Source organism: Perna viridis, chromosome 5 (assembly GCF_037379345.1).
Source record: "Perna viridis isolate PV_CMFRI_1.1 ecotype Kerala chromosome 5, ASM3737934v1, whole genome shotgun sequence".
Taxonomy (NCBI): Eukaryota; Metazoa; Mollusca; class Bivalvia; order Mytilida; family Mytilidae; genus Perna; species Perna viridis.
The window spans coordinates 32,956,844-32,971,042 of record NC_142449.1 but is presented as its reverse complement, the minus strand read 5'-3'; the positions used below and the strand labels follow the sequence as shown (position 1 = coordinate 32,971,042).

Genomic DNA, 14,199 nt, shown 5'->3' with positions numbered 1-14,199 from the left:
ACATGTAGTTGTAATAGACAAATACGTATTTAATACATTTTTCTCTTGTTATATGGAAAGAAATGTTTAGCAATGGCAAACGTTGTCGATTATAGTGGTAACTTTTTGTTTTTTCCTGTACTTATAGTTGGTTCAGAGACAAGCTACATATTTTTGTGACACAAAATTTGCAAGCTCTTGTAGCAGCATCTCAGTGTACTCCTTTTTTATCAATAATTGACGAGTTGAGGGATGCAGTGGTCCACTTATATCTATTACTCTGTTTCTCTGTAACAATTTACACTTCTGTCAACCTAAATTTTTACTTCTCTGTAATAGAGTAACTATTTTCTCCACTGTAACTCCATCCTGTCTCCACCAAAATAAAAATAGAGCTGTAATAATTTTCATATAAATACTTCTCTATGACTTTTTCTCTACACAGTTGAGAAACATGGCTCTTGTTGTTGAGACCTTCCATTAGGCTTCATCTCTTTGATCCGAGAAATCATTTAAAAATGCATTGTATATCTTGATATTTAGACAGAGGAAGTAAAGCACAGACATATTTAGAAGCAGGTAACATCAGTGTTGGATGGAGACACCGTAACTCTACTCTCTATATCTCCACTGTTTTAGTCTAATACCACAAATACTTTCTTCTTTACAGTTTTCCATGTGAATTGACCAAGCTGAGATTTTATGTGAATGATGAAAAAACTAGGTATGAAAATAAAGTTTTCATTTTTTACTCAGTTTAACCAATATTAAATTTTTAGTCTTACTGTCTCTTCACATACTAATTTTATATGGAGTTTATATGTGTAGATAATGAGTTTCACTTGTCTACCATCAAAATAATGTGATGGTTCATATGCATAAAGAACACAATGTGACCTTCTGGTTCGTGACTTTGTGGTCTGTAAAGACGATGATTGAGTTTTTGTAAAATGTAAATGCGAACTATTATTTCTTTTAGATCCTTTTTAGCCATTGAAGTTATCTCCCCTTCAGAAGATCTGAAGAAATATGTTAGTGTTGTTGACCAGTGTTACAAAGAATTCAAACTGCAAACTTATTATAAGGTAAGTATTATTGAAAATATGCTTAGCTGATCGTGTGTAATTTAAAGATGAGTTATATCACTCAGTCTGGTTAAAACTTGACTGTCTGTCGGTCTGGCTGTCTGTCTGTCTGTCTGAAATATAATAAATTGGTCATCAATGTATTGTTAATTGAATTTTTCATATTATTGTTAAACAGTCCACAACCTTCTGTTTTGAATACCTTGCACATGTCTGTCTATTTGTTTCTCAACCAAAATTGGAATCTGATAACAACTTACTCTAGTAAAATATTTGTCAAGTTTTTAAAAGATACTTATGCTTTCTATTTTCAGGATCCATCATTCCATATTAGTATAGCATGGTGTCTTGGTGATATTACCCCTAAAATTACTGACAGAAAAATGGAAGAACTTCAGGTTGGTTCTTTTGTATTGCATCAAAGTTTAGACTATGTATACTCTAACTCATTATTGTGAGGCTGTTTTGCAATCACTTTGTCTGTCTGTCTGTCTGTTACACTTTCTGTAAGAGATTCTCAGTTTATGTTGAAGGGAATGCTTAGATATTTGGTAAATTGCTTTTGCACATTGACTTCTACTGTAACTTCCCTTTTCAGGTTCCTCACTTGACTTCTTCTAGTTTACTGTATGACTTAAGGAGTAGACCTAGGGTAAGGGACTTAACATGTGAAATCAGTGATATGTTTGTATCAAATTCAATTTCACCAAAGCATACCAAGCTTTCATTTGAAACAGAATGAAATCAGACCAAGTTACTTTGATGCTTACATGGGATTGATGTAAAATGATGAATACAAACGTTCTAATGATTTGTTGTTGTGAGTTGTGTCCCTTACCCTATGTCTACCTTCTTCATTTGACAGACATTGTTGAGTTAGGGTATTCTTAGCACGAGGTAGCATGCAACATCTTGTTTTAGTTCAGATTTTAAAATTATCAAGGATCAAGTATAATTCTTTTCATTGTAACAATTTTGAATTTGTGAGGTAAATGCATTTTGAAGTAGGAATTCTTTTAGAAAGAGTGAAAATCTGTGTCCAATTTGTGTATAATCCATAGCCTCATTGTGATCATTATGGATGAGAACAAAAAGAATCTGTACTTGAGACCCTCTACGCTGGAGAACTTGTGCCAAACAATCTTCTCAATGATTAAGTATAGTAAAATAGTTGACAATTGGTTTTCACACTTGTGACACACTCTTTTGTTAAAATACTTATTAACTGTATCGAATGAGTTGTGATTATTATTCAACAATGTGTCGTTGTGTTAACAACACTTTCTCAATGACATATAAATCAAATTAAAAAGAATGCAAGTTTAAGTAAAAAAAAATAAGTTAAATTAACCAAGATTTTACTAACCAAAACTCTATATATGGTGAAATTAAAGAAGACATGTTCTGAAGAACATAAATATGGTGGATTACTTAGACACCGTACAGCTACAAAAATTTTCCATATCATTTTAAAATGTCATTCCATTGTTTGAAAAATACAGCCATTGCTAACTTTAAAACATTCTGTATTTACATAGCAAGCAAAATTTTTGTGGTATTTAGGAATCTTCTTGTCTGTCTGTCTGTCTATAAATTAGCTTTTTAGCTGGTACATAATACAATAAGGTTTTGCTAAATTTAAGTGCTTTTGCAAACTTTATACCCCCCTCCCCCCTCAAGCAAAGTTTTGGGTACATAGGAATCATCCAGTCTGTCTGTCTGTTCACTCCAAATTCACTTTGAGGGTTACATTTTAAAACTTTGTAGGTTTATAATAACTCCCCCTAAATCAATCAAGAGATTTTGATGGAGTTTAAACAGTTGAGCATCATATGTAGATGTGTATGAAGGAATACAATTACCATTAGACACCTGAAAAAGAAGATAACTTAAGAGTTTTACATGTTTAAAACGTATGAGAACAACTACTAAAGTGCTGTAGGGATTTTGATTAAAATTTAAAAGGTAGTTATTGCCTCATATGTATGAAGGAATTTTATCTTACTCTCAAGGCAGATAATTGGACTGACACATTTTACATTTAACTTTGAATTTCATTTGAAATGGCAGAGAATTGCTGTAAGTTTGTTTATGGTATTTCAATTTTTGATACTGTATGAATGATATTAAATAATAAGATTTTTCATAGAGTAAAACAAGCATTTTCTTTTAAAGGAAATTTGGAAGACTGCATGTGAAGAAAATCCAGAAATAAGGTACTTGTTTGTTAAGCATTTTGTGTGTAAGACAGGAAATAAGCAGTTCCAATTCAACGTAGAAGACACATGACAGTTTCAAAGGATTAAAAAAGTTGATCAGGTATGAATCTTTCCACAATGGCCAGATTTGTGAAGGGAGGGTTTTGATCATGCTATGGTACTTTAACTCTGCCACTTTTTTTTTGCACCTGTTCTAAGTAAGAAATTTCTGGCCTCTGTATGTATTTTTCTGTTTCACTTTCAGTTTACTTTTATGGTGCTGCAGTATATAGGGGCAACTATTTTTCTGTACCTGTGTATAATGTTATTTTGGAGCCAGCTGCAGCCTGCCCTGTAATAAGAGGGTTTCCTCTTCGTTCATTGAAGACCCATGGGTTGCCCTGAGCTGACATTTTTCATCATGTTGGGGTTGTTGTATCTTTGACATATTTACTATATTCATTTTCGTTTTATTGCTATTTCATAATCTTCTTTTAGGGGGCGATCTAGAGATTTTGAAAAGGGGGGAGTGCCTGGCTGTTATTTGCCGACATTTTTAACATTAAAAAAAAAGAGCACAGTTGTATTATTTGCTAAATCACAGTTATTTATTGCATCTGTTGGGAAATTAAAACCTAAGTACTGTAGTTCACAGGGTACCAATTGTCATGGTTTTCGTGGGTAGGCAAAACCACGAAATTTGGTTCCCAATGAAAGGAAGATTTCCATTGATTTGTATACCGAAAACTTCAAACCACAAATTCAAGAATCCACAAACTTTTGTTTCTTCCCTAATTCACGAAAATTGGTATTCAAGAATTTAAGTACTTTTACGGTACATTGTATATGTCCCACTTCTCTATTATGTACAATGGCAGATTGTAATGTTAAAACTATCATTGTGATTGTCTTGGCCTTCATCTGACTGGGAAGTTCTTGACCCATCAGATGTTGGTTACTAAAGAATAATTGCTGAAGTATGATTGATGAAGCTACAATGTATGCTAGAATATACATGTATGTTTTTAATTTTATTTTACATAGTTTGTGTCAAAAATTCATTTGAAATGAATTTAAAAATAAACATTTTTTTTCATTGAAAATGCATATATTTGAATATAAATTTGAAAGAATAATATGTATGATCTACCTATAAAAGTACAGCTCTGCCTTAAAACCAGGCAGAAACTTATTATTAGTTATTCAAACCTTTGTTAATTCCAAATATTTTTTTTATTTGAAATCCTCTAGTAGGCCTCACAGAAACAGTATTAAAAAATAAAAGTATAAATGAAAGTTACTCAATGGAGATATTAACACTTAGAATTTCTACTACAGATAAGTACGGTAAAATTTCCCATCAGACTTATTACACATTAACTAGTCAAAAAAAATTCACGATATATAGCAGATCCAAGGAAATGAGTCGTTTATAGTTTCATTGATTATCTTGAGACAAGATGAATCACCCCTGCCTAGTTTTTAAACAGAACCTTACTTAAAAATGTTCACATGATTTAAAGTACCCTGCTAATGACAACTAAAAGAGTTCTGACATGTTTAAGAAAAAATCGGGTAAACAAAATATTATGATTTACTCACTTTGTTGCTGATACAGTTTTCTTGCATTTGAAGACTATACCTGTCAATCTAGATGTTTTTGTTGTTGTTATTTGAACAAAATATATATTAATATTATAAATATGTTTGAAAAATGTCAACAAGACAAAAATTGTGATACGAAAAAGATAGCAAAAGAGCATATTTTTGCTATTTTTAACGGCAGGTGTCTCTACTAAAACAGAGGATATGTACTCTACTGGTGCATCTGGTCTTGGTGGAGTCCAGGTTGCTCATTTGCTTTTGTTCTGTGTTGTGTATGTTTTCTTCCCTATCTAGCCTATGTCCTTTGAGTGTATTTCATTGATTTTTGCTCAATTCTTGGTTTCCTTGGTTACAAATTAATTTCCTAAATTGTTCATATTTATTCTTTGATATTTTTAGATTTCACCGAAGAAATAAAGAAGAGCTAATTGGAGTTTGGTTTGTGTCCATAGAACTTTTGTACAATGTAACAAGAAAAGACTTGTACCAAGTGAAAATGTCATTAATGATCAAATATTGAAAAATTATATTATAGATTCTCATAGCTACAAATTAAAGTTTCAATCATAATTAAGTATGCACAATTGGGAAATGTACAAATTTGGAACTGCATTTTGATTAAATACTCAATACCCTTTGATTGGACCTCAGCTGATATTTCATTCTTTAGGCATTGGATAGACCTGCTTCCAAAATGTAACCCTAATATAATTGTTATTTCCAAGTAAGGTGAGCCCTGTACTATTGATTAGTTTGTTGAAAAACACTTCGTTCTATATACCAGTCAACTCCCATATATCAGAAAACTTTAAACCCAAGGCATGATTCCTTTTTTTTTTTTTTAATTTCAAAAAAAAAAAATCTGACCCCAAGTATCTGTGGTTGAAATGGGCCATAAATATCAATGCTTAATTTTATTTTGAAAAATCATTATTAAATATGTATTTAAGAGAATTTTAATACTATTAAGAACTACCAGTACTTTCATGTGCTAACAAATGAGCATTTTTACCCCTGTTACATTGTCAAGTGAGAGAAATGACCATGAACAGATTGATAAAAGATATTAAGTATTGAATTGTGATTGGAAGGTGTTATGGATTGTGAACAGCGATTTTTGAAAAAAAAATTTTTTGGCAATTTCAGCAAACTGCAACTTTTACAAACAAGTCAAGAAAGCCTGTCAATTTACTAAATAATTTTTGCTGTTTTTGCACTGGAAAGAAAAATGAGAAAAAAGTACTTGCTAAGTTGATTTTTACCACTATAAAAGTTAATAATTATTTTGAAGCCACGAAAATTGATACCCCCTAATATGTTTGCTCGACAGAATCCATGAAAATAAAAACGTTTGTAGTAGCTTTGGCAATGGACTTGAAAAAAAAAACATATAAAGGAAAATGCAACTAATGCACTAATGTATAACCTAAATTCAAAGCAGTAAATAATGTACCTTCGGAGACCACCATAAGTTCTTTGACAGGTATAAACACACCTTTATTTAAGAAGGTAGACCTAGAGTGTAAAGGACATTACTCTTGAAATCAGTAATATGTTTGTATCATATTCAGTTTCACCATAGCCTATCAAGCTTTCATTTGAAACAGAGTAAAATCAATCCATGTTACTTCGATGCTTACATGAGATTGATTTCAAATGCTGAATACAAACGTTCCAACAATTTGTAAGAGTTGTGTCCCTTACCCTAGGGCTACCTCCTTAATAAACCATTTTTCAGAAAAGTAAAGTGCAACATTTGACCTATATATTTAAACAAATTAGTACCATACAATGTTTTTCTATATAACAAAAAATCAACATGTCCCCCTTTTTATCACCATTTTCTTGTCAGAAAAATTTCGTCAAAAAAAGTTTGTCCTGTCAAGATTTATTTTTTTACTTTTTCTAAAAAAACTGTAAATCAATTAAACGTACTTTAATTCTTCTTTAGAAATCATTTTTGTTCTGTCACACAGAGAAGAAGTTTTGATAATTCTTTAAGCTTTATTGATGAACCAACCTCCGGAGAGGATAAAATAACTTTGGTGCCATGAGCTACTTAGAAGTATATCAAAGTATAAAATACACATAACATGTGAGTTTTGATATGCCGGAACTATTCAAGATATTACGAAAAAATGAATCAACGACGGAACCCGCATGAAAAATATACGTATTACGGAACACTTTTAATTTTTTGAATTCCACTGATTGAAACTAAAGTTATAGTAAAAAATGTATCAAAAAATGCTCATCCTGTTTTTTTTTGTCCTGTTTTTAGATCAACCCATCTAATGGGATATTAAATGATACCTCACCATGTTGCAAAAAAAATTTAGGAGTAAATAACACTTTGAAATGGCCATAGCTTTTTATGTAAAAATTGAACTGTAATTCAAACTTTATTGGAACTTTATGATTCTCAATAACTAAATAAAAATTGAACTGTAATTCAAACTTTATTTGAACTTTATGATTCTCAATAACTATACAAAGTTTAAAAAAGATTCCTTAATATCTTCTAGAGTTATCATCTGGAAACTGTTAGGGGATGGACAGACAGACAGACAGACACGCAACTTTAAAAGAGTTATCACATAATATCTTACCACATCATGTGGTGGGTAATAATAATTGAAATTGTGATATGGTACAGCTATTAATATGATACATGTATAATTTGTAGGGTGAAATGTTTCCTCTTAACATCTGAACAAAATATAAGGACTTACTTGTACTGGATTTCCAAATTTCATAAGAATCCATACAAAGAAAGGTATTTAACTTGATTTTCCATCCTGCTCCACTAACGAGATGCCAATTCAACTTACAAAGATGCTGTCTGCAGTAAAGATTGGATAGTAAGCTAGTTGCAATACCACTTTCTCTCGTAGTGGCCTTAATCATATGTGGATACTTCAAAATTCTAAAGATTTAGTTTACTTTTTTATATATTCAAACCATAGACCTGTAATTTAATTGTAGATCTCTGTTAATACGAGACTGAATTTCTTCAGAATCTCATAAAGAAAAAAATATGAAAGATGCTAAAGTGTACCCTTTATTTATATTATTTCTTCAAAATTTAGGATTGTATCAAATCTAGAACTGTCCCTGATTACAAATATGATACTCAGCTTCATTTTGACTTCTTTTGATCAACATACACACAGATTGTGCACTTACAATGCAAAGATCTAGGTTCAGTGTGTTTTTGGTACTACATTAAGGCTAGAAACCACTAATTCCACTTCCCATAGGCTTCTATGCTTATTTCACAATATTCAATGGCTTCTCTGGACTTTACCTTAACTTTAACCTGCAGAGGACTATATATCAGCATGATTCTACATATGTCAGCTCACAATCCTCAGAATGGCATGTGGGGTTAGCAGACTTGCAGTACTGGTCACCGGAAGTGAAGGGTCTATAAATAGCATGGGAAATCCCAGTGTTTTCACAAGATAGGGGTATATTTAGAAACCATTATGGAGATTAGGCTTCACATCACAAGAAGCAAAATGCACCTATAAAATGTACAGAAATGTTTTTCCTTTCAGAAACTGTTTAAAATTTTTAAATAAGATGACAACTTTTTTCACAGCACTAAGAAGAACAGGGGTAATTTCTGTGTAGGACTTTCTGCGTACGTTCCAAATGCTCATTGGTTGAATTGGTGGTCTGTAACCTAAAAAGATGGTCATTAGACCAGGAAGTGGTAATGAGAACTGACTCATCATTTCACAGTTATCTTTCTTCTATCATTGAGTTCTAAAAATATGAATGTATGTGGACAAGTATGGTCGTTACAATCAGACTATTTTCTTCTCAAGAAGGGCCTTGGATTTATATTTAGTTAATTAAATAATTAGTTTTTTTTTCAGCAGCAGCTGGAGTAAAAAAAATTATTTGGAAATCTCGTTATAAAGTACGATGTAGATATTGAATGAAAATATTTTTTTCATGATCCATTTAAAGTATCTTCAAAATTCCTTATCAGAATAATATTTTTCTATAATCATATTTGTACAGGTGTGTCAAGTTAAGGGATAAATTGAGTTTTTTCCGCTTTTGTATTTCTTTATTATTGAAAGAAACAGTTTCAAGTTGTTGAAACAAGCCATAAATATCAGTTTGAGATATTCTTTAGTCTTATAGCAATACAAAAGCATTATATTGTGATCATGTATTGATGTATGCTCTATGTTTATTAAAAGTATGCTTTTACAAGAAAAGTTATGTGGTAAAATAATGAAAATTGGGGTTGGTACTCCCTTTTTATTAGCTCACCTTGTAAAAGGCCAGGTGAGCTATTGCCATCACTTGGCATCTGTCGTCATTAACAATTATACAACTCTTCTCCTCTGAAACTACTTGACCAATTAGATTAATGTTTCTTGGGGTACCCAGCATAGAACTGATGTAGAGATTTTTGATACGTCGAATCGCTGTTACTAAAAATAGAACATAGGGGTCAGACAGTAGTTTATTGCATATATCTCCAAAACCGTTAGGTTTAGCTATATTCTGATAGGGTTAAAGTTTTTAGCACGATGAGATCTATCTGTGGTCAAATTTTGGGTTGAATCCATTCAGCCATGTTGGAGTTATTGCCCTTTTTCAACGATTTTTGCTATTTTTAATGTTATTTCTTTCAGAAATCTTCTCCTTTGACACTACTTGACCAGTTGAAACCAAACTTGGTCTGAATGTTCCTTGGGGTATCCTGCATAGAACTGATGTGGGGATTTTTGATTTGTCGAAAAACATGGCTGCTGTTACTAAAGATAGAACATTGGGGGTCAGACAGTAGTTTTTCGCTTATATCTCCAAAATCGTTAGTTTTAGCTAAATTCTGATGGGTTAAAAGTGTTCAGCATGGTGAGATCTATTTGTGGTTAAATTTTCATTTTAATCTGTTTAGTCATGTTGAAGATATTGCCCTTTTTCAACGATCTTTGCTATTTTTAATGTTATTTCATTCAAAAATCTTCTCCTCTGACACTCCTGAACCAATTGAAACCAAACTTGTTATGAATGTTCCTTTGTGTTGATTTTTGATTTGTTGAAAAACATGGCTGCTGTTACTAAAAATAGAGCATTGGGGTCAGATAGTAGTTTTTCGCATATATCTCCAAAACCTATTTTTTTCAATAGCTGAAATAACCCTTATTATTAGTACTACAAAAGTCTTCAGGGATAAAAGTTGTCAGACGACTCCTTGTAAGGGTTATTGCCCTTGAAAGGGGAAAAATGACATTTTTTTTCAGTCAGTATCTTGAAAGAGTAACCAAGGGTATAGCGGTAATCAAAAGGATGTAATCCAGGGACAAAGACCAGGCATGGAAAATAGGCATACATACTAAGAACATAAAGTAATCATACATACAAAGCAACAAAGGCAAATGAGCAACGCGGACTCCACTAAAAACTGGGAGCATGGACCAGTTGCACCGGTAGGGTATCCGTCCTCTGCTTTTCTAGAAACACCCGCCGAGTTGCTCATAAATAAAGTCTGGGGTAGACAAACGAGGAAAGGGAAACTATGACCCTTTGAATAAATCAGTTTTCATGGTGCTGATGGATATACCGTAACGATCAACAAGTTCATGATGACGACCATAAAACTTCTGTAGTGATGACCAATCTTGTAGCAACATAACCCTATTCCAGAAGCCTATTTGTTAGAGTTCTAGTGCGATACAAAAAGTCTGCGTAGTTTCGGCAAGCTCTGGCATAACGTATGAGTTGTGGTATGAACACTCCATACGCAGGTGCTGAAGGGATGTTGCCACAGATGAAAGGAAAGTTGTCAATTCTGAATGAAAAGTCATCAGGTTTGTCGTAAAGTTTGGTCAATAGTTTTCCTTTACCATCGATTTCTAAGTGTAGGTCAAGATATAATCCTGACTTCACAGTGTCTGTAGTATCCTTTATCTCAAGTTCTTTGGGGTAAATGCGATGATTCAAATCCCCGAAATTATGATTGTTTAAAGATAATACGTCATCTATATAGCGGAAACTGAGATTAAAGGATATAGCCAAACAATATTCTTTCTTTCGGTTCATATCAGCTGTAAAGTCAGCCTAAGAGTGAAGGAATAGGTCAGCAAGTAAAGGAGCACAATTTGTTCCCATTTGAATGCTGATCGTTTGTTGAAAAACACGTCCACCACACTGGACAAATATGTTGTCGAGTAAAAATTCCAGCATTTTGTAAATATCTTCATCTATACTTGAAAGATGATTTGGAATTATTTCTTACGAAGTATGAGGAATCTCTACCAAGAAATATATATTTGTATCTAGGTGTACCATCTTTTTTGGAAAAACAACGATGTATAATGTTTTTAAGTCGGAATTTTAACTGAGTATGGAGAATAGAGTATACAGTGTTGAAAAATCATAAGTTTTAATGCTATTATATTCAGATAATAGTCTTGAACTGATTGTCTCCAAAAGATCTTTCGAATTTTTCAGGATCCACATTCAATTTGAATTAATACCACTACGGGAGTAACAAGTGTTGTGGTAGGACTGCAGACCCTCTTTGACAGTTATGAGTATAGAAGGTAAAAATTTTGAAAGAGGTTTGGTGGTAATTTTGCAGATCCAGTACGATAGTTTTTACTTAGAACGGGACTGTTCGTATGATGGTAATTTTTTTTCTAAAATACGAACTTTCATAGATGAAAACTATGATAGAAAAAAAAGAAGCTTTCAATTGTTGAACTTCTTGTACAATTTATTACCTTTGAAAATCAAAATTCAACCAAGTGAGCGATTCAGGCTCCTGGGAAAATGAGTAATATTGATAAAAAATGGGAAATAATGTCAAGGCACCCCCTTTTTTTCTGAGGAACCCCTCAGGATCCGCCCCCGAATTGCATTACTGTTCATTGTCATGGAAGGTATAATCGAATGTCATTACATAAAAACAGTTAATTAAAAACGCCATTTTTAAATATTTGGGGAAGAAAAGATGTTTATGAAATTATTAACCCCGTTTTAAGTTCTCATAATAATTTAACATAAAAATATGTTTGATGCCTGTTTGGTTGTCCTTATTGACATAACTCATTAGTAATTGTGACAGGCCCGTAATTTATACTTTTTGGGGTTTTATAAATCGAAGCATGTAAAGTTAAAAATAAAAAATTATATAGGAAAATGGGACAGTCAGTGACCTATATTTTGTGGTTCCTGTTCATCAGGATGTAGCAAGAAATGATAGAACAAAATTTACAAAACTACTAGCTGATAAGATTACAAGGTGGATCCAGGATTTTAGATTAGGGAGTGCACAATTAAAATTTCGGCGAGCGGAGCGAGACGAAAACATTTTTTTAGGTTATTTTTTTTTTAATATTCCCCTAGAGTGGGTGCAATGTAGATATCTTTAGTGGTAAAATTTGCAAGAAATTACATTTCTACCTAAAATCGCCTAAATCTACCCCTGACAACCCATGCTTTGCAAATTTTAGGGTGGGCGCACGCCCTCCCCCCCCACCTGAATCTCCCTCTGGGTCATTAAAAGTAATTTAAATCAGAAAAAGTAATTTTCTGATTTAGTTGTATACAATTTAGTCAAAATTATGTGATCCTTATTTATACATTAAAGTTAAATTTGACATACAAATACTTTTGTAAGTTGCTTCTGTGGACATTCTTTTATTGGCATTTACCCCAAAAACATGTTTACTGTGTTGTGTCCATAATACAATGTTCAATGAAACCTGAATAATCCGAAAACATGTCTAAACCAAACCCTGAATAATCCGAAAACATGTCTAAACCAAATTCTGTCTAATCCGAAAACCTGTCTAAACCAAACCCTGAATAATCCGAAAACATGTCTTAACCAAACTCTGAATAATCTGGAAACCTGTCTAAACAAAACCCAGAATAATATGAAAACAAGTCTAAACCAAACTTTGGATAATCCGAAAACATGTCAAGCAAACCCTGAATAATCTGAAAACATGTTTATGCCAAACGTCAAAAAAATCGTAAATTCAGTAGTATGATAGCATAATGTGATTTTTTTTAAATATCTTTATTTTTTTGTAGTTGAATTAATTTTCATACATTTTCTTATTTTAACTGACCAAGTGGTGACTATTTTAATTAATGTCTCATATTCAATTGCATATACCTTAACTGGGTCAGAATGCAAACACTTCAGTTTCTATGACGTACGTTAACATCATCAATACTTAACTTCAAAAACAAATTTATATTTTTTTTTCATTCTTGACAAAATGCGTCAATATAAGGGATGTGAAATATGGGATATGACAGGGCCGGGCACTTTGAAAAGGAGGAGTGCCAGCCGAGGTTCAATTGAAAAAAGGTGTTCTAGGACATCACTTGCCATTTTTGTCAATTTTACGCATGAAAATGACAAATTGTCCAATAAAAAAGGGGTGACAATCCCCTGCATCCCCCTTTTGGATCCGCCATTGGATTCGGGTTCCTAGAATTCAGCAATTTATCTGCTATGTTACCAATTTGACGACACCCGTAATCAGAACATACATGTATGACCTGCGTCTATTTCATATATTTGTCAGGGCACATAGCAGGTTACATATTACCTTGAGTAATGTACAAATGATCATAGCGTATACTGCTGAAAAATTTATCGACATGCTAAAATGTTGCAAAGTGCAAAGTTTGAATAATACTGGTGAAATAATTTTTGAGTTATAGATTACACCATGTAAGAAACGCCTAAGTGAGACGGACGGAGTCGCCGAGCGGCACCTGCTTTTTACCGTTGGATACACAGGATTTATATGGTTTAACATGTATAAGCACATATGACAGTTGAAAGAAAGTTAATCATTGACACACGCAGCATGAACTTTTAAAGGTGTGTTTAATTATCGAAACTGAAACAAGTAAAAAACCAGCCTGGAATCCAAGATGTTGTATTCTAGATGAAAATTTAAATGTATAATGAATCATAATATATACATGTACTTTCCTGTATCTATTATTGAAAGTAGAAACACGCCTGGTGAATACATGTAATGTGAATCAAATTGAAGATTTTTGCAATAACGTACTATTACTTTTTGTGACATTACGAAAATCAAGGTACAGGCAAAGATGGAAAGTTCGTGTACTGGTGACCAGTACACGAACATATCTTGCTCACTTTACTTGTATATAGATATGAATTAGTAATACAATTCATTATTATTATTATTATTATTATTATTATTTAATATTTCCTATTTGTGTCTTAATTAATTTGTAATTATGTAATTGTAATTCATGTAATCTCTATTTTGAGGAATTAAAGAATGAATGAATGAATGGTATCG

The 14,199-nt window shown here is 32.4% G+C and overlaps 1 protein-coding gene and 1 long non-coding RNA gene across 7 annotated transcripts in view; one reads left to right on the top strand and one right to left on the bottom strand.

Moving 5' to 3' along the window:
- LOC148617139 (uncharacterized) overlaps nt 1-8,096 on the bottom strand; it is a 26,593-nt gene extending 18,497 nt beyond the window's left edge. For 2 of the 3 annotated variants that reach the window (XR_015922430.1, XR_015922432.1), the window contains exon 1: nt 7,600-7,810. This is a non-coding gene — a long non-coding RNA (uncharacterized LOC148617139). Of the gene's footprint in view, nt 1-7,599; nt 7,811-8,053 lie in introns of those variants that run through there. The other variant, XR_015922431.1, reaches the window with a different exon arrangement.
- The window catches only part of LOC148617138 (U6 snRNA phosphodiesterase 1-like), a 16,796-nt gene extending 2,597 nt beyond the window's left edge, over nt 1-14,199 (top strand). Inside the window, exons 4-8 of one of the 4 annotated variants that reach the window (XM_088584479.1) lie at nt 650-703; nt 959-1,064; nt 1,379-1,462; nt 3,240-3,383; nt 13,580-14,199. In XM_088584479.1, coding sequence (XP_088440605.1) covers nt 650-703; nt 959-1,064; nt 1,379-1,462; nt 3,240-3,353 — 358 coding nt within the window. In that variant the 3' untranslated portion in view covers nt 3,354-3,383; nt 13,580-14,199. Of the gene's footprint in view, nt 1-649; nt 704-958; nt 1,065-1,378; nt 1,463-3,239; nt 3,384-5,266; nt 5,518-13,579 lie in introns of those variants that run through there. The other 3 variants (XM_088584477.1, XM_088584478.1, XM_088584480.1) reach the window with 3 other exon arrangements.